Consider the following 27,089-nt stretch of genomic DNA (forward strand, 5'->3'; position numbering starts at 1 on the left):
CATAGACAAGGGTCCTCACCTCAACACTATGGGATGTGCATTATAGTGTTGTTGACCCCGTGAGTGTGAGCATGTTCCTGTAATGTGACAGAGTATTACTGCTACTCAGTGAGGCCTCAAGCTATCAAGTGGCCTCTAACATTATCATTGGCCAGACCGCTGTGTACAACCCCTGCACCATGTCAACATACCTGTGATGTGACCTGGTATGGATGTCACATCTCTAGCCACTGTAGCCTATTAAACTACCCACATGCTTCTGGATCAGTATATGGGTGGACATCTGTGTTATGTTAGACTTTCCAACAGTCAGGCTGAAGCTACGTATAGCATGCTGATATTGCCATATGTGCCTGTGAGTACTCCACAGTTACACATGGGAGACTGCAAACAATGCTACCTGTAGGCACATGCAAGTAGAAGGAGGGAACCAGGGCATCATTACCAACATGCTGTTACTGTTGTTACCGAGACACATACTGTGAACATATAACAATGCATGCTAAACCTGTACTACATGGTATGTCTGGTGCGTGTCAACAGTACACAACTAATGTAATATACACGTCTCTCACTATTCACACACAACTAATGTAATATACACTTCTCTCATTATTCTGACACAACTAATGTAACATACACTTCTCACTATTCTGTTCACCCTGTGCATCAGACCATTTGAGCATGTCCCTGCACCATTGGTGTGGATGACAGTGATCCAGCACAGGCTACATCATATGCACAGGGTGCTAATGTTTGCCAGGGGCATAGGCTGCACCAATGGATGACATCTTGTGTGTGGGTAAGGGCCAGTGATATGATTGGACATGTCTGTTCAGTATGCATGTGGGTGTTGTGGTGCCCTACAGATGTCTTTGCTGTGTGCGTGTATGTGTGCACACAGTTCTGCCTTTTGTGAGGCCTACACAGGATATTATTGACAGCTCCAGATTGTACAGACCAGGTTGTACAGCTCATTGTGTCCGGCCACAGCCACGTGACCTGTGCCTGCCAGGGGTTGCACGGGCACTACCAGGTGGAGGTACAGCTTGGCTACTTCTGATGACACATGCCCACTGGAACCGTGTCCCCGCTGGGAATGTCCATGTGACCTGCTGTGTCCTGGTGTGGACAGCGCAGCACCAGCTGCACTGCTACTGCTACCAGCACTATGGGAGCGGGCATGTGAGGTGGCACACTCACGTTGACCTGCACTAGGTGGTGTAGCTGGCCTACATCCATGTGGCCTACACCTCACTCCTACCAGATGTTCCAGCACAGACAGCTCACGCCTGGATGTTGTCATTTAGGGCACGGATAGCAGCCCTCTGCAGCCTCTGCCCTTCTCTGTTCTGCCATTCAGCACGTGCCTGTGCCGCCATTGCAGTCTGGAACATGCGTCTGGTGATACCAGCTGCTGCGCTCTGTCCTGCAGGTGCATGTCTGCCAGAGGTCCTCCTATGAGCAGCACTGGCCACATGCCTGTGTGGCACATCTGCAGTCATTACACTGACACCATGGTGTGTAGACACACCTTCTGTAGCCACCACATGTTCCTGTTCCATGCTAACAGACGCTGACTGTACTTTCTCTATAGCCACTGGTGATGTGGTATGTGTTGGCAGCAGAACTGTGTGCGGGGAAGAGGGGGACATAGCTGGGATGGCAACCATTGGCACAGATTCAGCCCCTGACAACCCTGCCTGTACCTCATGCATATGTTCATCACTGCTAGTATCTGTGGGGACACTAACATCAGATGGACCGCAGGAGGGTAATGCACCTACATCACCTGTGAATGCAAAGAAAGACTCTAAATTACAATAGACACACAGACACACACACAACACAGACACACACACACACACACACACACACACACACAAACACACACACAGACAGACAGACACACACACACACACACGCACACACAGACACACACACACACACACACACACACACACACACACACACACACACACACACACACACACACACACAGACACACACAGACACACCATGCATGTGATTTGACAGATGGCATGCAGCATGCCTGTGATATGGCAAAAAGCATGCAGCTCAGACATTAATAGTGTTAGTAAGCATACCTCCCTGGGGTGCACACTACATCAAGCAGGTGTCATATCAGTAGCCATGCAGTTCACACAATCATGGTAGTATGCATGCATCCCCATGATACACCATGTGGACCAGAACAGGATAACAGTACACATGGCTGACGTGACCTTGACATGTAATCTGCTGACGTGTGCATTAACATGCATACATGTCTGACACAATAGTGTCATGACACATGTACAGCATCGTAATGGGCATCACATTGCAGTGTTGTCTGTATGCCCTACAGATAGAATGCATGTTTAGCAAATGTGCATGAGCATGGAAGGGTAGTGTGAGCCGTCTACATTGCTATGCAGTGTGAAGTACAGACACTGTGCCATTGCATGGCATCATGAGGCATCTATATTGCTGTACAATGCATAATATGTACACATTGCATAGCCATAACTGCACGCATACCCATGACATAACTGTGGATTGTGACCCACGATGCTGAGGTGTATACACACCAAACCATGCTGTGTCAAGTGACAGGTCAGTGGAGGACCTACAGATGACACCCCTGCACAACAACTACAGGGTATTAGCTGCCTGGCAACCATGTCCACACATAGTGGACATGTCAATTCACCATTTCCCACATGACACTGATGTACCACACACACAAGGTGCACAGCTAATGGTGATGTCCTACAGCAGCAAGGGAAATGTACAGTATCTGTGGCCTGATGTGGTGTCAATGTCTGTGGAAGCTGTACAGGTGACTACTGTCATGCTATGACACAGTCGTGATGTTCAACAGATCTTATATGGTATACGTCAGTGACACCTCTACTAGCTGTACACAGGCTTTTAGGATGTCCAGTGTACCACATCAACTGTATAATCAGTCAACTAAGGCTATAATTGGACCATGTGTGGACAATGTGCAACAGGGTGTGTACACATCACATCTACTGTGTGGCTACATGTCTCTGGCCATCCCCCATGGCCATGTGTGCACATGTGTTGACGTAATGTGTGTGATGGCCATCTCACATGTCTGTGTTGTCCCATATGACATACACCCATAGATGTCAGATATGTCACCGTCCACAGGTCTATGCAGACAACGGGTTGTATGTTTGGTATGTGGGGCATGGGTCATGGGATAGTGTGACAATATTGCAGCCAGAACACTACGTGTCTGGGACATGTCAGATGGCACATCACAATGTGTGCACCCAATACAGGGGCATATAACACAATGGTGACACCTGTGGGCTGCCCATATCACAGCTCACTGTGTGGTACTGTTTGTGTACCACACATGTTGTTCCAATGCATACTACATATGCCTCCATTGTAGAACACCTCCACTGTTGTATGCACAGCTGACCACACATGTAGCAATGACAACTACTGTGGTTTCAAGTCAGTGTATCATTTCGTTTGTATATATTGCACATGGGTGGCCTGTGTGAATGATGGGTGATGCGACCTGTATATTGTGACTGGAACAAACATCAAGTGTACAACTGTTAACTGGCTACATGTCAAATAGATCTATGCTTTAACATGCCTGATACTGATGACAGTCTCACCTGCAATGGACTCATGTCTGTGCGGCACGCCAGAGGTACCTGTATAGGGGTGACACAGCAGTATGAACATTATCCCTGACTGTCTGACAGCCACAGGGTGCACTGTGCATGTTAACACATTTGCCTGTATAATAGCATATAGTATGCACATGTGTGCATACACAGGGTAGCATACTGTAGTATGCAGCATGTGTGTCCACATACCTTGCATATGTTGTTACTTTACATAATGTACAATGACACATGTAACTAAATGGGATATAATAGCTATATGTGCAGTACTGACTTACCAGGCAACTCCAGACTCATTGGTTGAGAGACACCCACCTCCACGATGGCAGCTAGTGTGTGTGGATGCTGTTCTGAGGGTGTCCCCAGACTGTCAAAATAAACCAAACTTAAACCACTAAAAACGCCAGAAAAAGTGAAACCAGACAAGTACAGCATGGGAACGGGCTATTTATTTAAGTAAGCGCTTTCAGCCAAGGAAATCCCTCAACCTTCTTCAGACTTATACAAAAGTACTCACAGCTATACTTTTAAACATAAAAAATTAAGGCAATTAAAATTAATTAATTAACTTCAAGCCTAGATTTTAAAGGGCTAGTAAGTTACCATACCATAACTCACATATTCTGTTAACTATTAAAAATTTCAAAAATCTTAAAAATGTTATTAAAAACATACCTATTCTACAGAACTCATAACAATACATAAGAATGCCCTATATTACAGTGCTTTAACAAACTTCATTAAGCCAATCAATTAAATAAATCAATAAGTAAATAAATAAATACAAATACCCAATACTAAGATACAAGAATACAATGATAGCTTAAAAAACATCTTAATACTACCATTCTATAATATAAAAATGAATGTATATCTATATATATCCATTACTAATGCTGTATAATAAACATGAATAAATCATCTCCGTAGTGCTTTTAATTTAAGAATACATTTTATAGATGCATACTCATTTAAACCTGGGGGTAAATGTGCAAATGTTCTAATCTGCCAAAACACCTCTTGTTCTTCCAACCATAACTGCCATGGGCCACCCCTAATATCACTTTTTACCTGGTGAATCACTGTGAACAAAAAGGAGTGTTCGGGATGTTCAAAGGTGTGACTTGCAAGTGCATTAGTTAAGTCCTTTCTCCCTATAGCATACAGGTGTTCATAAATTATTTTCTTTAGTGACCTCTCTGTTTTGCCAATATAGAAGAAAGGACATTTCTTGCACAAGGCAACATACACTACCCCCTTAGTTTCACAGTTGTATTTACCATTAATAGAATAAGTTTTATCATTAATGTTTATTTTACTCCCAGGTAAAATGTTTTTACACTGGGGGCACATACCACATTTAAACATGCCCACATGAATAAACCTAGTTTTAACTGAGGTCATTTCCACTAGGTTCTTAAGGTTCATCCCTCTTCTATATGTAAATGTTGGATGTTGTCCCACTACTTTAACCAGTGCTTGATCTTCCGATAAAATATTCCAATTTTTGGAAATGATACCCCTAATAATATTGTAATCAATATAATATGTGAAAAGAAAATTAATAGGGGGCACCTTGTTCATGTTATCCTTCTGTGTTGCTTGTAGTGTTCCACCATTCAAGAGGGGCCTAAAATGTCCTGTTTCTCTTTTAGCCTGTACTTCATTCATTATGTCTTTAATTAGCGTATCCGGGTATCCTCACCTAGAAAACATTTCACTAATATTTTCACATTCACTAATAAACTCCTGTTTTTCAGAGATCATCCTTGCCGCTCTGACAAACTGCCCCTTCACCACACCTCTTTTTTGGTGAAAGGGGTGGCTACTAGTAAAATGGAGATAGGAATTTGAGTGGGTGGGTTTTCTGTAAATCATGGATTTGAATTTGTTATTAACCCTATCCTTACTTAATTTTACGTCCAAAAAGTTGATCTCATCTACCCCAATAGTACGTCAACACATGTGCACACATGGCCATGGGGGATGGCCAGAGACACGTAGCCACACAGTAGATGTGATGTGTACACATTTGCATACTACATACTCAGGGGTGACCTCTGCTGAACAGACAGGGCCCATGTCCACAACAATATTAATGGATATACTCCACATACGTGACATAAGCAAAAGGCACTGTGAGCAACATGCTCATGGATATGTGCACACACGCAACAATGAGTGGGATGTGCTTGAGGGTTACATTCCCAAACCGGTCACTCACCATGCTTTGGAACATGAGTTCTATGTACATCACGCAGGGACACTCAGTAGCACTGTTTATGTGATACTTCCCTTGGTGGTTGGGAGACACATGTACGCCAGGGATCACTGCAGTGGCTGTACTGTGCAGAGGTGCAGGTAACACATGACTCTGCTGTTCACAGGACACTACCCTAGAGAGGTGCCACTGGTGTGAACACTGTAGTTGTGCTTACACATAGACTTGCCAGACTGATAGTACCCCACTATGAACCTGTGAAGCTATTACATGTCCTGTGTGCATGGTTACTTGGTAGCCCTTCCATTTAGATTAGCTATCATGCTGTTGGAATGTCCCGTGCCTACAAGCCATAAGTATCCTGTTATTGTACATGCCAATAGACGATACCTTTGGTATGCATGATATGCCTGTTATGCTGTGTAGAATATCTGACATATCTACCTACAATACTATACATTACACATATTTCACATAGTATCCCATAATGCAAAGTATACTTGCACAGCAGGACCACCTTAGACATGTCATTGTCGTTATATGCCCATACACATGCCTACTGTGACAGTATATCAACATATACTGTCCCTGCTATGGCACGTACTTGTTAGACATACCCTACCACTGACGGCGGGTTGCATTGAATTGTTCTGTTTAAAGCCCTCATGTAGCATCCCTTGTGGTGTCTGTGATGTGTACCTTGTGGCCCACTGCTGGACGCACAGTTTCTACATGCGTTAGTATGCTCAGCAAGACATCACTACATAAATACCTTTTCCCACTTTATGCATTGCGGACACTTTTAATTAATGCAAACCAGGATATACATACAGTAAATAATTAATAAAACACATGCTATACATAAACTTACATGCCGAGTGTTCTACATACCTTGATATCTTTACGGACTTTCGTCTCTTTCTCTCTCACACTGCTTAAACAGGTATTTTGTATGAACATACGGTTTGAATGTCTAGCAAATCATCCTTATATACGTCGGTACCTATAACATGTGGTTTCCTCCCGCCAATTGGTGTTCCTGAGTGACTAATTACTTGCATATCAGCTGTGCAGCTACTCCATTCGCCAATTATGCGGCAACAGTGGGGTATAATTTCATTCTCCACTTGGGCATTGCCCATTTGCCCTACCTTTGGGGAGACGGCCTGTATTGTTTTTTGTTATGTGTGATTGCAACTGCTATGCATAGAGACAATTATAGTTTGGATTCATGTCCCCCGTTGATTGTGTGTGACAGCTGGTGTATGTGGTTCAACATGTGGGTGTTCCTGTCATCCCAACATCTGATAACGGACTATTGCAAACAAAACCTGTAACATCGCCGTTTGTTCCATTATATAACTGCTGCAATTTTGCATGGTGCCTTTAATTGTATCTCTCACAAGGTATGTTGACGGTTCTGCAGATGTAATTGACTAACTGGATGTTTGTGCTGTTATTGCAGTCTGTATTGCTATAGTTTCTAGTGTGGGGGATGTCGGTGGGTGTACGTAGCATATACAGGTTTGTGGGGCTTGCATTTCTACATATTCCATATATATGTGTGTGGGCTCCGTCCCTAATTAAAGAGCTATCAGTTAGTAGACTTATGTTACGAGATTGTACATTGGTCCATTGTTAATTGGTTTCTATATAGTATGCAGGTGAGGTTGATACTTCCATACCTCCGGAATTGCAGCGATATGTAAAGGGATATGTCTAACTGACAACTATCCCGTGTATTTCTGTCCCAGATATTTGCAGTCATTGCGGTTGTGTTGGTAACAGAACCTCTTTGCCATGGGTTGCCACCTTTTCATATGGCCATTGTTGGACACTTGCGGGACGCACAGCGGTGTTTACAGGCGAACACATAGCCACGATCAGTAAACAGGTTAGCACATACTTTTATCCTCAATACATACCTATTGTGGGACTTTGGCTATTTATCATATTGCATGTAACATTTACATTTCTTACATACAGGCATAAGTATTTAATGCAACTATTACATTATATATGGGATATATTAATGTCCTACAATCCCGGACATTTGCCCTTTGTAACATTTTATGTCAGGACACACCTGCCCAGGCAGGGGCTGTCCTTCCTAATGTGGGACAGGTGGTAGCCGTATGCCTACGGCTAGCTATACCCACACCAACCATAATGATCTACCTCCGAGTTGGCACTAACAGACACATGATGCGGACACACACACACACACACACACATTACAGTCACATGGAGATGCACACGGCACCCTCAACACACACATACACAGATTACGGCGCTCACAAACACAGTTGAACACAGTACCTACGTGGACCGCAACACCGGCAGCGGTAACTAAATGTCCCTTCATATCATCGTACTATTACTTGCGGTTGTACTGTTCCGGTACTGTGTTCTTTCGGTCTTTCAGCCTCGTGCTTATGCATGTTGGTATGTTACACATTCCATAGTTGGCGGTATCCTATTTATTTGTACCTCCGAGGTGTTATGAATGTCGTTGACCTATCTATATATATTTGCAGATATCGCTGACTCCGTATATATCAACATATATCACTCTATCGCCCTTTCTATCTGTATTATATATATGTATATATGTGTACATATATATATATATATATATATATATATATATATATATATATATATATATATATATATCTGACAGGGAAAGTGACAGGCAAGCTACACCTTTCATTGTGTACTTGTTGGTGTATACTGTTTCCTGGACTCTGCACGTTTGTGTCTGTACCTGTCACATTACACACCTGCCATAGGTTAGGGTTACCAGCTGTCCCACTCTGCAAGGGACAGTCCCTCTTTGGGCAGTTGTGTTCTGCAAAATATTTGTGAACATGGCAAATGTCCTGGGATTTTAGAACATACTTATTTCCTATAGTTCATGTAATAGTGGCATAAAACAGTTATTCTGTATCTGAACCACCTATATGTTCTAGAAACAGAATAAGTAAGTAAACATTACAAGAATGAGCTTTATCTAGGCAAAACAGTGAAGTTCTGCATTTCATACTGGCCGGGTGTATGTGTCGGCCTGCAGACATCTGACGTATGTCCCACATTGGTCATTTGAAGAGGTGGCAACCCTACCATAGGTACATCTTGCCTAGCAATAGTGTTAGGTGATTCTATACATGATTGCGTGTTCTACACCTGGCAGTGGTTGTTTTACCTTTCAGAGCAGGCGCTATTAGTACAGGGGTGAATAATGCTGGTTTCACCTGTTCTGGACATCATTGACCGTGATCTGCGCGATATTCGGTGTAGCTTATCCCTGTTTCACGCATATCCATATAGTCATATTTAAATGCCACTTACCAGCAGTGGGCAATGCATATTCCCGGTAACGTGTGCTAAACATGATCTGCTGACCTGCATCCGACATGCATTACTCGTGCCTTTGGGATTACGTTACATCCCTTGCAGGACGTGGGACCGGGAACATGCACGATGGTCACTGCATTTAACATATGGCCATCTGGGATTTGTACACGTGTTATGTCATTTTGTACGTAGAGTATACTACGGCTGTTACTCCATACTGCACTCACATGGGTAACTCAGTTAGTATACATATTGATATGTCCAGTTAATGGTATGTCCATGTGATGTATACTGGATGTGCTCCGGCATTGGGTATGTATATCTCAGTGAGCTACACACAATACTGTGCTACACCTTCAAATGACCGTGGGTGGAGCATGCTGGGGTGATGAATACCTGTCATGGGTACACCCCATGCCTTGACACAACATCCATGATTATATTATGTGGAGCCCCTCATTAACGCAGCAGGGACTCTGTGCTGAGTGTGTGCAGAACAGTGCTTACACACATGTGCTCCCACGATTGCCTCTGCTCCTCTACGCAACAGTTGGTTACTCGATGTTGTGGCGACAGCGGACACTGTTTGCCCCATTTGGTGTATGGCCTCTGACAGTCGGCCGTGAACCTACTGTTTTACCTGGGAATCTATACACACAGCACCACCATATGCTGATAGGCGCATGTACTGTTCAGGTGTTGACATTCCTTGTTTCTATAGCTGTTGTGTGTGCAATGTTTGAGGGCTGCCTATGTGGGATTCACACAGTGGGCCACCTATACATTACAATTTACAGGTGGTCGTGCTTGTGTGCCATCCATTTTACTGTGTGTGCAGGTGGAGAGGTATGTCAGTCCGTAGGGGCCTACACTGTCAGAGTATGTGCTATACGTTCCGTCTTTGCCAAGGTGTAGGCATACTGGGCATGCCACCATCTGCCTACTGGGGCTGGCACAGTGTGTTCATGGTCTGAATCCCTCTGTGCCTGTGATGGCCTTGGCAATTGCGGTGGGCTATGAGGGCCTTCACCATTTTGTCCCTGCTGCAGCTGTTTCCGCAGGATCATATTATGTAGCATGGCACATACTATGACAATGTGGGCACACTTGCCTGGAGAGTACTGCAAGGCTCCACCAGATGTGTCCAAGCACCAGAACCGTGATTTCAGCATCCCGAACACTCGCTCTATGATGATTCTGGTTTGTGTGTGTGCCTCATTATGGCGTACTTGCATGGGTGTGTGTGCATTTCTGATGGGAGTCATCATCCATGGCTCCAGTGCATAGCCAACATCCCCACAAGGTGGCCATGTGGGATGTCCCCCTTGACAAATACCTGATACAGCTGTGAGGCATGCCAGATATTGGAGTCATGGTAGCTTCCATGGCTGCCAGCACACACATCCATGATAATGCCCTGGGCATTGCACACAACATGGCAGTTGATGGAGTGGAATCCCTTGCGGTTTATGTAGCACCTACCATCCTCACCGGGTGGTGACTTGATTTGCATGTGCGTGCAGTCTATCGCACCCAGTACCTCCGGGTAGTGTGCCACACGGTGGAAGTGATGCATATTGCTGGCCAACTCCTCCTGAGTTTGGGGGAAGTATATATGCTCATTGGCATGTGGTAACATGGCATCCAGGAACTGGTGCAGTACCCTGGATGCTGATGCTTGTGAGATCCCCATTATATCTCCAGTTGGCCTTTGAAAGGTACCTGTGGCTAGTATTCGCATGCTTACACATACCTTCATGTCCACTGGGATGGGTTCCCCTCTGTTATTTCTGGTTCTCAGGCATGGCCGGCACAGCTCCACTATTTGCTGTAAGATGTCCCTGTCCACCCTGTAATGCTCTACTATCTCATGTAGCCCCTGGTAGGTTACCCTTGGTCTGAACACTCTTCTCCTCCTTCGAGGCCTGCGGTGGCTGTCGGCATCATCCTCCACAACACCGTCAGTCTCTAACACATGCTGATGAATCACAGCTATGGCAGCTCCCAACATGTACATTTTAAAAGTTCCCCGTGTGTTTACACCTATGGTGCAGTGTTTGGGAATTCACAGGTGTGTGTAGGGTGCTTTCACACTTTATACTATTGTGCTGTGAACACATGATGTCATAGGGTGTGTATGTACGATCGTAGCTACAGGGTATCTTATGTGTTTTACTACCGGAACTACTATTGTGGTGCCTTTGGTGTTGAATTGCGTTTGGCTGCCGTGGATTACCTCTTGACCTTCCCTTTACATTTCTGCATGATCCACCTACCATTTTCTGGCATGCATCCCGCAGCCTGCTTTCATTTGTACTTTCCTAGTCCTGGCGTATCTTGCATAATGTGTGCTATAGCCGGTCTACTGTCGGTTTGCTTTGCTCTGCTATGACAGATCTCCTAACTTTGCAATCCAATGCCTCCCCTCCTTTCTTTGCATTCCGATGCCTCCCCTATCCTGTTTTGCAGGTTTCTGCGAGCAGACTTGACAGTTGCCATCGACTGGCCGCCGTGAGTTGATTGGTGTTGCTTGCTCATTAGTACGCCAATTACCCTACTTCGGCATTTCCTTCTTTTCTTCCCCTGACCTTCCTGTTTGTGCTATTGTTCGCACCGCATGCATCCGCTTGCTGGGTTTCGGGCATGTTTTCATCCCCGTACACATGTGCTTTTGGGCACCATGAGTGCTCTCAACTAAACGATTCTATACCTTCCTCCCCACCCCTGTCCTACAGCTTTGCTTAGCAATGGCCAGGCCAGTTTGCATTGCTCCAATGTGCTTGCTGCTATGGCGGCACACCCCTCTGCTGATGTCATGTATCTCCTCTGAGCCACTCCTCAGTATTATAGCGCTGCGCCATATGGTTCAACCTTCATCCGGTGGGACATTTGCGATTCAGTATTATCTGCCTCATTTGCATGGCATTGACTTCTAATTCATAGTTACCGCGCCGAACACTATCGCAGGCCCTTAGCAACCCTTGCAACTTGGTTGTGGTGTTCCATGCCTACCATTGTGTATTATGGTGTAAACCTGATTTGTATTACATTGCGATTTTATGACATTTTTATATATTTTCTTTATGTTCCAGTTTGCGCACACATGCCCTGCGGTTGTACTGTGCGTTACTGTGGACATGACATTAAATGTTTTTTAGGTGTTGTGCATCTTTTCTTATGCCATTGGCTGTGTATTTAGCCATTGGCATATGTTAACTTTGTAATACATGAGTCTGTTCTGCTTCCATAGCTCCAATGTTCTGTTTGGGAAAATGTAAACTGTATTTTTTGGTTTACATTTCCGTGGGCTTACGCTACACCTGCACCACTTCATGAATCACTATCTGCCTTCATTTGCAAGGTGCGACACTGCACATGGGGTAATTAGCATACCTATGCCAAGGGCTGCACAGTTCTGGCATAGACCGGTAGTGCACGTGGTATTGGATCGTACCTGAATCGCTCTACGGCCATATTTGGCGTTATTCCACCTACGCTACGCCTGCGCCTGGTGCAAGCTTCATGAATCCCGGGGACAGTGTTTCTGTTTCATTTACTAGGCCCTTTTGATCTTCTTAGATTTATGTTGCAAAGAAAAGAGACATCCAGGCCAATAATATGTCATGCATAAAGACTTAATGTTGCTTTTGAAATGGTTAATGCACCTCTGTTTTTCGAGTGTAGAAATGCCAGCTACATGGGTAACCTGCCTCTCAGTAGAAGGAAAAGTAGCTAAGTGCTTCTCACTGATGACTCATCATAGTAAATCTGCAGCATGTGCTGTAGTCATGTACATATACACGGTATTAAAATTAATTAACAGATGCTAACAGAACCTCAGTGGACAAAGATGCACCCTCCCCAACCAGTGTAGACCTGAGTATGGTTTAATAAAGTCCATGTAATATACTGTATGGCTGCTTGAGCTACGTAGCACAGGCAGTGGGAAAGATACTGACATTCATTCAAGGCCATTCAAGAAGAGTGTTGCAGTTTTTTGATAGATTACACTCTAAGAAATACATATTTAACATGAGAACGTGTTCATATTCATATTAGAAAAGCATAGTGTTCCTCACTAAGAAAGTTTTTTGTTATTACTCCTTTCCTCTTGGAATCATAAATATTTATCTTATACTTAATCAATGAAGGTCAAAAAAGAGATGATGCATAAGATCAGGAAAAAATGGTCTGATAGAATTGCTAACTTGAGAACTCCAAAGCACTAATCACTTGGCTGTATACACAGAGAATGCATGAAATGGATGTTTGCAAGCGAACATTTTAATTTTCCTGTAAATTATGCATAGCTGCTGCATTTCAGCAGTGCAATAATCCATAACTCTTTAATGCAGAAAGGCTATACTGGTAAATTAACAGTATCATCACACACTGTTTGTACAGATATGGGAACGCCATTGATTTGTTGGCAACATAATTAAGAGGCTCACTTAAAGCTAATTGTAAGCATATCTGTTGTCAGTTTTGACTTCATAAACTTGTACTGAATGGTTGCTGATTGCTTGTCTGGATCTTACAATATCTAATGTCATATCACAATTCATTGTTTTGTTAATTCTTGGCAATGGTGGCAGATGTGGCAAGGTGGACTATCTGGCAAGAAGTTTATCCTCTATCACTCGGCTGCAGATATGCAAATTAAGATTTATGACATTATGCCTTTAGTACAGAATGTTGATTGGTGCAGATACAATTATAAATGTGGCAATTTCGAAAACATCTTGATTTATGTATGAAATACTGATAACATACCCTTTTCAGTGTAAAAAAGTTTCCTAATTAAGTCTGCATTCCCCAAACTGACCATAGAAAATGATATAACAGTAAATACTATAAGCCATATTATAGCCTTGTTTTCACACAAAATCCTTGGCCATACAAAATGGACATTCAATATTTTTTTCCCACAATTAGTTTTAAGGATACGGATTTGCCAGTACAGTCCAGGTCATTAAAGACGTTTTGTTCTTCCAGGTGACACTATTTGGACAAAGTGCAGGAGGACAGTCTGTTGGCCTTCATTTAACAGTGCAGAGCAGTGCAATGCTATTTCAACAAGCCATAATTCAAAGCCTTCCGTTTTCGGTGACACTAAAACCTAAGTAAGAAAAGCATTTTTTTCACTTTTTATTGTACATTCATAAATTCAGTACTATTTAAGTAGATTATATAAGCTGCAAGATAAGTGTGCTGTAATGGTTTTAATGACTAACTTACATTGTGTTCCATACATTTCAAACACCAGCCATTTAATTAAAATTTTCTAAAATTTTCTCTGTAAACATAATTAGTTTTTGAAAGCTGGAGCACATTTAATAGTTCATAAGTAGAATGATGCAAAGAAAATGTGAAATAATTAATTAGTATTGGTGCAAAAATGAGTGTATCTGAGTCATGTCATCAATAAAATATATACACATTGTGTTTAGCATTAAATAGTGAGACTTCAGCTGCACGTTTTGATATATATACACAGTGTGTTTAGCATTAAATAGTGAGACTTCAACTGCATGTTTTGATTTTATTTACTGTTTTATTATTCTAAGTATGGGCTAAATAATTAAATGCCTTAACTTAATGCTTGGTTACTTATGCTCTTAGATTCATGGGTTAGTATTAGGCTAACAGCCCTTGAAGGCCATGTTAAGCCTATTCAATTATTCCATATTTAGTGCTTAAAATTAACCTATACCATTGGAGTTTAGATTCTTCTAACCCTTTATAATATATATATATATATATATATATATACATATATATATATATATATATATATATATGGGTCTCTACTGTTTGGTCGAAAACACATTTGGTCGAAACTGACTTGAATAAGCACACTTCACTGAAAGCTCACTTTACTGAAAACTCTTTTAGTCAAAACTCATTTCGCCAAAAGTGATATATGGCCTTTTCCCCACTGTACTGCGATCCTGGAGTTAGAATATAAAGTAAGGGGTGTGTAAGGGGTACAGCTCTCCACATTGGGGGTGTGGGGGGCATAGCCCCCCTACATAGTTTGAGTTTATATTGTCTTCTGGAAAGAGTTGTTCATTACACTTGTCAGTATACACTTCTATGGTTTAAACCATTTAAAATAGGTGGGGGCAATACCCCCACACCCGCCAATGTGAGGGGCTGTGCCACCCGCACCCCCCCTTACTTTATATTCTAACTCCAGGATTGCATTACAGTGGGGGAAAAGGCCATATATCACTTTCGACAAAATGAGTTTCGATGAAATGAGTTTTCAGTGAAGTGAGCTTTCAGTAAAGTCTGCTTAGTCGTCAGTTTCGACCAAATGTGTTTTCGACCAAACAATAGGGACCCATATATATATATATATATATATATATATATATATATATATGTATATATATATATATATATATATATATATGTATATATATATATATTCATCTAAAACGGTGCACAAAATGCATAAGAACTCTAGCACATATAGCCACGATGTCAAGTAATCCAAATGGAAAAAATAACAAAAATGGGTGCTCAATGATTAATTTTAATTCACTATAATATAATAAATGAAATAAATAAAAATGGCGGAGGATGAACCACAAACTGATTTTGCATTATGGCATCATTGGTGTGTTAACAGGAAGTACTAATCACCAAATGATATAAAGTATTCATATTTAAAGAAACAGTCCATCAGAAAACAAAATGCTAACCTAACCCCCAACACCAGACTAAATTTACCTATCAAATAAATACAAATATAAGTAAAAACAATTTGAATAAAGCGAAAACTATAACCAGTCTATCATATTAAGCATGCTCATTCAAACCTGGTTTAAACATTGCCCCCTAAATGAATAATCCGCACTTTCTTTACAACTTAAAATAATATGTTTATGTTTATCAAATAAAGTCATCTCCCACCATCATGTCAATGCCTGCAAAAATAAAATGGGTAGTTGTATGGTTTAACATATATTTATATAAAGCACTTCTTGTATGTGTACACTGAATATCAGTCAAATGCAGTGCTATTCGCTGCTTCAAGGGTCTGGAAGTCTGACCCACATAGAACGTTCCACACTGACACACTGCTAAATAAACCAACCATTCACTGGTACAAGTAATCAAATGTCTAATATTAAATACCCTAGATGAGTTAACTGAAGTGAATGACTTAGTTCTAGACATCACTTTACAAAAGGAACAATTTCCACAAAATGTACAACCAAAAAATGGATGGGACTTAATATGAAAAATAGTACCCTTAATTTGTTAAAAACAGAAAGATATTCACCTATTGCTCTACCTCTATGGTAGCCATAAAGGCAGTTATTACCTAAAAACTGACCAAAAAAGAATCTGACTTCACAATATGTCAATATTTATTAATTATAGCCTTTAGTTTAAAAGTATTAGTCCCAAAAGTGGCAACAAGACAGCAAATGGCTGTACCATCATTCATATTTTGTCTGTTGTTAATCTCACCCATCTCTGAACTAACCAAGCAAGCTATCCCGTAAATGTTGGTTCAGTGGTGCAGCTGTAGGATTGTCGCCTCACAGCAAGAGATTCTCCAGTTTGATTCTTGGCTGGAGTGCCTTCTTTGCTGAGTCTGCATGTCCTCCCTGTGTTCGTCTGGGTTTTCTCCGGTCACTCCGGTTTCCTCCCACGTTACAAAGACATGCATCTGGAGCACTTCTCCCCAGGCTTCCACTGAAAATTGCCTTCATTCTAAGTCAGACTTTCCCAGTAAACAAATGTTAAATAAATAAAAAATAAACGTACTATTTTAAGTCGTAAAGAAATTATGTGGATTATTCATTTAGGGGCAATGTTTAAACCAGGTATGAATGAGCATGCTTAATATGAAAGATTGGTTCTAGATTTTCCTTTATTTAATAATATATATAATTTGGTGATTAGTACTTCCTGTTAAAACACTGATGACGCCACAGTTCATAGGTTCATAGGTGTGTACTAGGCTAATGGCCCTGGAGCCTTTACAAGCCTAGCCCATAGGATCACCATGGCATCGTGCCACCTGACCTTAGTTCCCATTGCCTCTGTCGAGTAGAGCCACTGGAGTGATCCCCAGGGTGAATTTTCTATTTCCCATCCATTTATCAATATTTCTCTTGAAGAAGGCCAGTGAGGTGCTCTGCTTGACATGTATGGGAAGTCTATTCCATAGCATGGGCAGTCTCTGGGTTATGAACCTGTCCCTCCAGCTTATTCTGTTGATTGTGATAATGAGGTTGAGGTCTCTGGATTGTGTAGTGTGGAGGGATTGGGATTTCTTTAGATGTAGCATTTCTAACAGAGCTGGGTCAGACATGGCTTTGTAAGTCAAGCAGAGACTGCTTCTAAGTAGGCAATATGAGACAGAGAATAGTTGGAGTTTTTTGAGTCTGTCCATATAGGACAAGTGTTTAAGGCCTGGGATCCTCTTTGTGAGGTACTTTTGTGGCCTCTCCAGTTGTTCCAGGTGTCTAGTGAGGTACATGCCAAATAGGGCATTGCACTTGATGATTGGCCTAATGAGGGAAGAGTAGAGGGAGACAATGACCTCTTTCTTCCTGGATGCAAAACCCTTAGTAATGACATGTGCCACATAGAAGGACTTTCTGACCACAGTGGCAATGTGGTGGTCAAAAGAGAGGTTGCTGTCAACCTGTGTTCCCAGATCTCTTATGATGCCTTCTGTGTTCAGTGCACTACTATCGATGTGGTAATTCATGGGAACCAGGTTTTTCCCAAAGGGGATGACTACACATTTTTTGGGATTGAGCTTAAGGCAGTCAGTGGTTTCAGTGAGGCCTTTCTGTCGGATGTCAACATCACTTGGGGAGTTGATTATGGCTCCCAACTTGCAATCATCTGTGAACTTTGTCAGCCAGAGTCCATTTGTGTTGGCCTGGACTTCAAAGAATTAGATACCAAACAGGAGAGGACCCAGGACTAAACCCTGTGGGACTCTACTCATGACTGGTTGGCAGTCTGACTTGGAGTCAGCTACTTTCACACTGTGGGTTCTATCTGTGAGCCAGTTTGCAACCTACCTAGTGATATAGGGGTTGATGCCTAGCTTAGTGACTTTTTCTATGATTCCCGAGTGGGGAATGGTATCAAAGGCCTTGGCCAGATCAAGGTAGGCTGCATGAACCACCTTGCCTTCATCCACAGCTCTGGTGACTGACTTAAAGAAGTAGACCAGGTTGAGCAGGCATGATCTACCCTTCACAAAACCAAACTGTGTGGGATCCAAAGTTTGGAGATTCCCTATATCCTTGTTTATTAGGTCCATGATGATGCATTCCATAGCATTGCATATCAGACTTGTCAGGCTAATGGGGAGATAGTTCCCAGGGTCTGTAGTCACTCCTCCTTTGTGGAGAGGGATGATTGTAGCAGTGCACCATTTGGTAGGGACAAAGCCTGAGGTGAGGCTGTGATTGAACAGGGCACACAGGTGAGGTGCCAGTTCACTCTGTAGTTCATGTAGAACACAGCCAGGGATATTGTCAGGTCCCACAGAAGCTGCATTTTTGGCCTTGGACAGTGCTGTTTTAACCTGTGCAGCAGTAATACTGGGTGCCTGGCAATCTACTGGTATTGTAATTGGTCCTTTGGGTGGGGGGGGTGGTAAAGTTGGCACTTCGAAAGCGGTTTGTGGCTCATCCTCTGCCATTTCTATTTATTTCATCATTTATTATATTATATTGAATTAAAATCAGTTATTGAGCACGTGTTTTTGTTATGTTATTTTTTTCCATTTGGATTACTTGACACTGTGGCTATATGTGCTGGAGTTCAGTGGTATGAGTTATTTATCATTCGCTCATGTAAGGGGATTGAGGTACAGTGCGGTTAGAGAAATAATCCCTTTCCTCACTGTAGTGCGATCTCGGAGTTGGAATATAAAGTTAGGGGGGTGCAGGGGGGCTTAGATGTGAGTTTAGGCTAGTTAGGTCGGGAGTTAAGGGAAGGGTGGGAGTGCTGTTAATTGTCGTGAGCGACATTTTCGACAATTAACAGCTATTTTCGACATTAGGTACATACGGAAATGTTCATTTCCGATGTTAAAATTCGAACAATGATGCACTTTTTTTTATTTTTGATTTGATGATAGTAAACCATATATATATATATATATATATATATATATATATATATATATATATATTTATATATATATTACTCTAATGATAATTACTAGATCAAAACATATAGGACTGGATTCTGTAAAGTCTGCAGAAGCTATTTGTGGACAGAGCAGCATGCTGAAGGAAGACTTCAGTGCACCTGCTGTGGACGTGATTTCAGATGACACCCTGAAGGCATTCCAAGTAGTGTAGGATAATTAGGGATTCCATTCACATCAGTCTGATTCCAAAACAAATTTTGTGAACACAGTGCAACTTAAATGCAACAAACAGCCATTCTGACTCTGTTTCTGAAATCCTCTGCATATGTTTTATGAACCCCAAGGAATTAAAGCGAATACTACTGATATAAAAATACAGCCTAATCTTAATGAACTGCAACAAGTTGCAGTGATATAAGCTACAAATGAGGCTGTAACTGTGCACCACAGAAGGCAGCCAGCTAGAGTCAGAGCAAGGCTGCAACTAAACCACTTGTTAGACCAGCAAATAATTGACAGATACTAGCTAGAAAGACTTCCAGTGCAGGCTTTCTGGAACATGTGTGTCCCAAACATGTCTGTGCAGACCTTGCAAGGAAACCTCATCTCCCTTGAAACCAAAGTGTGTCTCAGCCTGGGTGTAGTTACATCTGACACTTTCCAGAGACACACGGGGGATGCTGTGGGAGTATCACAGACAGCTGCCAGTCATATCCTGGCAAAATTCCTGGAAGCAATGTGCAGCAAGGTGGATGACTACATACACTTTCCATCCACTCCCATGGAGTGGAGAACTGTAATGCACCAGTTCTATAACTTTGCAAACTTCCTCCATGAAATTGGTGTAATAGATTGCACGCACATACCTATAAAACCACCAGTACATCCTGAAGCAGACCAATACTTAAAAAGGGCTGGCCATTAATTAACTGACAAGCTGTGTGTGCAAAAGATGACAGCATAACAAACATCAAGGCTACACACCATGGAAGTGTCCATGATGCTGCCTTTTGGAGGAAAAGTGGACTGAGGGCTGCATTCTAGCAAGGTGAAGTACCTGAAGGACTACTACAAGGTAAGTATAGGAGCACCGCTTGGACTGAAGCTAAGGATAACCCTCATAACAATATCCATCCTGACCACATGTGTTGTCATTGCCAACAATAGGTAAATGTGGATGTCCACTTGAGCCATGGCTGACATCATACCGTGAACCATAAAACCCTGCACAGGAGGCCTACAATAGAGCACATGCAACAACCATAAATACCATAGAGCATGTGTTTGGTGTACTGAAAGCTATGTTTAGATATCTGGACACAGCAGGGGCTGCACTGCAATACACACCTGTGAAGGCAGCACACATGATAACGGTGTGCGCCATGCTACACAACATGCTAACTAGAGCACATGGTAGTTTTCTAACTGCTGGTGCGGGTGGACTACCTCAAGAACCCCAGATGTCTGAACAGGACATCCTATAGGTATCAGTGGAGGAGCAGGAGGACATAGGGGACAGAAGACACAGATGGGGGCAATGTAGGATGTGACCACAAGTGCTGGCCCAGGCAACATGGCAGCATCTGATCCACATTTTTGAGTCATGATGAGGCACACACATACATGAGTACACAGATTAAACATTAATGTTCAGGTGTTGCCCTACCACAGCAGCACAAATAGCATCTAATGGCAATTTCCAACTAAACGTACACTCTGAGCATCAGGCATAACACCATTATCATAACATATTATAACATGAATATATGCAAATATGTCACAACAAGGATCATCAACTTAGGGCACAACTGACACAGGTATGCCTACACACTCAGATTGTTGTATCACTGTATGGAAAACAGTAAGGGACACACATCAGTACTACACATTCCTATCTCTACAATAACATGAAAAAAATGAAACCACACAGGACATAATGCAGAATGTTTAATAGCTGCAAAAATATATCACAGCAAAGTGGTAATTCAATAATATGAGCCATCTATGTTTACGACACTGTTGGATACACTAACATGGTCTATTGTGACCTCATTGAAATCTTATGCCACAGTCCTCTCTACCTTGACCATGTACTGAAACATGCTGTTCTGGTTGTTCCACAGAGGAAATTGATGGGGTGACAAAATGTTGAGGTGAGGGAGCATGACTGTGAGCTGAAGGCCTTGTGATTGGCGGAACCACAGCAGATGGGCCAGCAATTAAACTCTGTGCAGGTTGGACCACAGTCACTGATATTCAGTAGCCAATGGTGGTTCTGCGATCAGGTAGCCTGCATCTCCCATGTTGCAATCTGCTGTGCACAGGGAATGCAGAATCCTGCTGGTGCTACACCTTTGCTCCAGTACCGTAGATGCCAGGGTTTCTACTAGTACAGCAGCTAGCAGACTTCTAATCTGAGTGGCCAATGCAGCCATTATCTCACCATGCCTACACTCTTGTCCTTCATGCATCATATGTAGCTGGGGTGCCACACAATCTGTGACTTGTGCAAGTGTACGGACATCTGACCAGTGCCATTGCTCTGACAGTTCATTTGCCTGCAGCAGAAGGTGGACACCCTCTGACACCTGGCCATGCACAACATATACTCATCTATGTCTATTGTGATGCCCTGTTTCATGTTGTTATGTGGAACTACCATAAGCAGCGGCCTCAACTGGGGTCTGATGGTCAATGGCCTCACCCTGTTCAACATCCACTGTGCCATCATCCTTCAAATGGTTAGACAAGTTGACCTCCACATCTGAGGCTACAGCTACAGCAACATCAATGTCAACATCATGGATGGACTCTCCCTACATGTCAAAGTCTTGTGTGCCAGAGGCCATAATACCTTCCTGAGACACATCTGAAGCCACATCATAATTGATGGATGTGCTGATGGATGATATAGATAGTTGATGTGCTACAAGATACAAAGATATAGATCAGGACAATGTGCTTACATCACATAATGGACAGCATCAAAGACATACGGCATATATATCTCACTGCAATGTTGCAAATAATAATGACTTTATATGAGGTCTACTGTATGTATGTTTCATGGTATCTACATACATGGAGTATATCATTTGGTTACAAGGCCAACGTATATGACATATGTGAAGAATACAAAAACACACACCTGACAAACCCTCATGAGAAGAGTGCGCTGTTGAAGAGGGATGAACTTTAACTATTGTAGGGAAAATTAACCAGGTGAACACGGTTAAAACATACAGAAGATTTGACATACACATACCACTCATATGTGCACTTGATGATGCTGGTGCAGACTAGCCAAGGAATGGGAAGAAGGACATGGTATTATTGGAGAACAACAACAGATTAACAGCAATGATATGTGTCAGACATAGTTAATAGCATGACATTAACAGGCTCCTGCTGTGTGAAGGTTGAAGGTTGTACTGTGGATCCTACATTGGGAAAGTAAAGAGAAAGACAACACAGTCATGTATTTAGCAAATACAATACTGACAACAACACATATACAGCACAGTATCATGAGCTGCAAATACTGACATGATGGACATTGTAACCATCACCAGATGGGTCTGTATTGACAAATATTGACATAAATGTCATGTTCATAGGTTCATAGGTTCATGGATAGGTACTAGGCTATCGGCCCAAGGGCCTACGTAAGCCTAGCCAGCAAGATTCCATGGCTTACACCACCCAAGAAAGTTATTTTCCTGTGCCACTGTAGAGCAGAGATACAGAAGTGATCCCCGGGGTGTATTTCCTATTTCCCATCCACTCATCAAGATTTTTTTGAAGAGTGCTAATGAAGAACTTTTCTTGACATAGATGGGTAGCTTGTTCCAGAGTATAGGAAGTCTCTGGGACAGGAATCTATCCCTCCAGCATGTCCTGTTTATTGTGGTGACAAGGTTTAGGTCCCTAGAGCATGTAGCTTGGAGGGATTGGGATTTCTTTAGGTGTAGCATGTCCAACAGCTCTGGGTTTGACATAGCTTTATATGTTAGGCAGAGGTCACCTCGGAGTAGGCGATATTCTATGGAGTAAAGCTGAAGTTTTTTGAAGTGGTCAGTGTAGGGCATTTGTTTGAGGCCAGTAATCCTATTTGTGAGGTATTTCTGTGGCCTTTCCAGCTGCTGCAGATGTCTTGTGAGGTACATTCCAAAAGGGGTGTTGTACTCTATAATGGGTCTAATGAGTGTTGAGCAGAGGGGAACAATGACCTCTTTTTTCCTGGACGAGAACCCTTTTATGATGAGGTGTGCCATGTAGAAGGACTTCCTGACTACTATGGTGATATGACTATCAAAGGAGAGACTACTGTCTACCTGGGTCCCAAGGTCTCTTATCACACATTCAGTGTTAAGTAGATTGCTGCCTATGTGGCAGTTCATGGGTACAGAGTTTTTACCAAAGGGGATGACACTGCACTTTTTGGCATTGAGCTTGAGGCCATGGCTTTGACACCAGGCATCTGTCTCAGTGAGGCCCTTCTGTAGGATGTCCGCATCATTTGGGGACTTGACTATGGCTCCTAGTTTGCAGTCATCTGTGAACTTCATTAGCCAGAGGCCTTCTGTGTTAGCCTGTACTTCAGAGAAGTAGATACCAAACCAGGAGAGAACCCTGTGGTACTCCACTTGTCACTGCTTTGAGGTCAGATTTGGAGTCTGCAACTTTTACAGTGTGGGTTCTGTCAGTGAGCCAGTTGGCAACCCATCTTGTGACGTAGGGATTTATACCTAGTTTAGTGAGTTTAGCTATAATTCCAGAATGGGGGGTGGTGTCAAAAGCCTTGACGAGGTCAAGATAGGCTGTGTGAACCACCCTACCCTCATCCATGGCTACACATTGATGCAAGCTATGACAATTTTGCTTTAACATACCTGGTCTGTCTGAACTTGATCCTGCATGGCTTGGGCCTCTACTGGATGAACCTGTAGTGTGCAATGTTAGGTAAATAACAATATGACAGTAAACAGCTATGCCGTGAAATGAGGCTGAGGCAATAACAAGGTAGTGGTCATGGTAATATTATGGAGACACTAACCTGTCATTCCCTTGTTTTGTCCCAAAGAAGATGGACCTGTGACAATACAAAAAGCATTACACATGTTGTTTGGACTGCTCTGTCTGTGCCTTAGTTGTATAAATTCATATCATTAGATTTACGATCATAACCCTCTCCCTATGTGGATGTGGGTGCATGACTCAACTCTGCTGCTGTACATCAAAAACAGCAATACATGAATATGCATACCACAACAATATGCAGAGATTGCCTCTATACCCAGCTATGTAAAAGAAAGAAAGATATACATGTTCAGCCTGGAACTACAGCTAACAGATTTGTTTGTTTTTCAGTTGAATTGTACAGGTTATAGGCCACATTAAAGGTAGGAAAAGTTTTAGAATGATTAATTGTGGTCTCATTTTTTATATCACAAAAACCTGGTATTTTAATAGGGGTGTGTACAATTTTTATATCCACTGTAGGTGCTTATTAGACTAATGATGACAAGGGCTTTTTTAAGCCCTGTTCTGCATCCCGAATTAATAAGTGTAAGCAGAGTCTTGGGGAATGAAACATTTACAAGCAGGGGAGTAGGAGATGCACCATTTACAGGTTTCTTGTGTCCATTAGAGATATAGGTACCAAACCAGGGATGAATTCCCTGTTGTCCATCCAATTGTCCAAGTTGCACTTGAATTGGGCTAGGGAGGAACTCTGCTTCACAAGGATGTAGAGCTTGTTCCAGAGATGGAGTAGTCTCTTGGAAACATACCTGTCTCTCCAGCAGGTCCTATTTATATCACAGGCAAGGTTTAAGTCTTTAAAATGGGTAATTCTGGTGCTGTTTGTTTTGTGGATATACAGGAGGTCCATCAGAGTGGGGTATGACAATGCCCTGTATGCTATACATAGATCTCCCCTCAAAAGCATGTAGGAGACATAATACAGGGATAGGGAATTGAGGCTATCTCATAGGACATTTTACATATATCCTGTATTCTTTTATTTCGGAACATCTGTGGACATTCAGTTGTTGGATATGCCTGGTTAGGTACATACCAAAGGGGGAATTGTACTCAGTGATAGGTCTGATGAATGCCGAATGCAGTGGAACAATGACTTCCTTGGACTTTGATGCCGTACCTTTGTTTATAATTTGCGCAGCATAGTATGATTTCCTCACTACTGTAGGCACATGATGATCAAAGGCTAGATTACTATGTATGTGTGTCCCTAAGTCTCTGACTGCTGGGTCAGCTCTAAGGGGTGTGTTGTCAATATGATAGTTACCAGGGGCGGATGACTTCCCAAAGGATATATCATGCATTTCTTGGCATTTGGTTTTAGACCATGGCTCTGACATCAGTTGTTTGTCTGTGTCAGCCCTTCTTGGAGAACATTTGTGTCGGTGTGGATTCAATGACAGCTCCTAATTTGCAGTCATCTGCAAATTTCATCAGCCAGAGACCATTGACATTGGACTTAATGTTAGAGAAGTAAATACCAAAAAGGAGCAGTCCAAGAACCAATCCCTGAGGCACTCCACTTGTGACTAGCCTCTTTGTAGCGATGGACTCCCAAATTCTAACTTCCTGGGTCCTGTCTGTGAGCCAAATGGCTATCCACCCAGTGACATATGGGTTTGTACCTAACCTCGTGAATTTGTCAATGATGCCCAAATGGGGTATTGGGTCAAATACCTTGGCTAGGTCAAGGTAGGTGATGTGAACCATTTTGCCCTCATCCATCGCTTTCAAAGAAAGACAAGACCTTCTCAAAGAAGTCTACCAGGTTGAGTAGGCATGACCTGTCCTTGACGAAACAAACTGGGTTGGGTCCAGTGTCTGAAGGTTTACTATATCACTATTGATCATTTCCATGATAATTCTTTCCGTGTTTACATATAAGACTAGTGAGACTTATGGGTCTGTAGTTTCCAGGGTCTGTAGATGACCCACCTTTGTGCAGAGGGATAACTGTTGCTGTTCTCCATTCATGAGGCACAAAGCCTTTTGACAGGCTACAATTAAATAGCAATTCCAGAGGCCCTGATAGATCGTACTTCATGCTATTTAGAGGACATCCTGGAATATTGTCCAGGCCCATTAATGCAGTGTTCTTGACCTTAGAAAGAGTATTAAGGACTTGTTCCCTAGTGATAGCAGGGGGAGTTATATTTGATGGTATTTCCTAAGGGAAGGTTGGGGGGGGGGAGAGGTAAAGTTGGAGGTGAATTAACAGCCAGTAGGTTTGCCATATTTTTTTTTCTCAGTAAAGGTGGCTCCATTTACAATAAGCTCTGCACACAATTATATATTGCCGTTGAGGCTGCAGATATAGCTAAAGAATGCCTTGTGGTTGTCCTTGGCCTGGGAGGCCAAATTAATTTAAATTTGGCTTTGGTAGACTATATTTGTTCTCTGAGTTGTTTGTTTAATTTGATGATAGTACTTTTATCTTGCTGGGTGCTGCATCTCCTTATTTTTGCCATGATTTTCTTCTGTCTGTTCTACAGACTATTGAATTTGTGATTCCACCAGGGTGGCTTGTTTTTGAGTTAGTTCTGTACTTCTTCATGCCTCTATGCAGCTATTAACATGCTTGTACAGGGTTTCTGTGAACAGTTCTGCATAGGTAGCAGTGTTCTCAGGCTTTATGGGGTCTTGAAAT

The 27,089-nt window shown here is 42.4% G+C and overlaps 1 protein-coding gene across 1 annotated transcript in view; it reads left to right on the forward strand.

Moving 5' to 3' along the window:
• LOC122815463 (cAMP-regulated D2 protein-like) overlaps positions 1 to 27,089 on the forward strand; it is a 511,271-nt gene that overhangs the window by 304,037 nt on the left and 180,145 nt on the right. Inside the window, exon 4 of the mRNA XM_044087977.1 lies at positions 14,251 to 14,378. Coding sequence (XP_043943912.1) covers positions 14,251 to 14,378 — 128 coding nt within the window. The remainder of the gene's footprint in view (positions 1 to 14,250; positions 14,379 to 27,089) is intronic.

The sequence above is a fragment of the Protopterus annectens genome, chromosome 11.part0, assembly GCF_019279795.1.
Source record: "Protopterus annectens isolate FY-2018-M chromosome 11.part0, PAN1.0, whole genome shotgun sequence".
Classification (NCBI taxonomy): Eukaryota; Metazoa; Chordata; order Ceratodontiformes; family Protopteridae; genus Protopterus; species Protopterus annectens.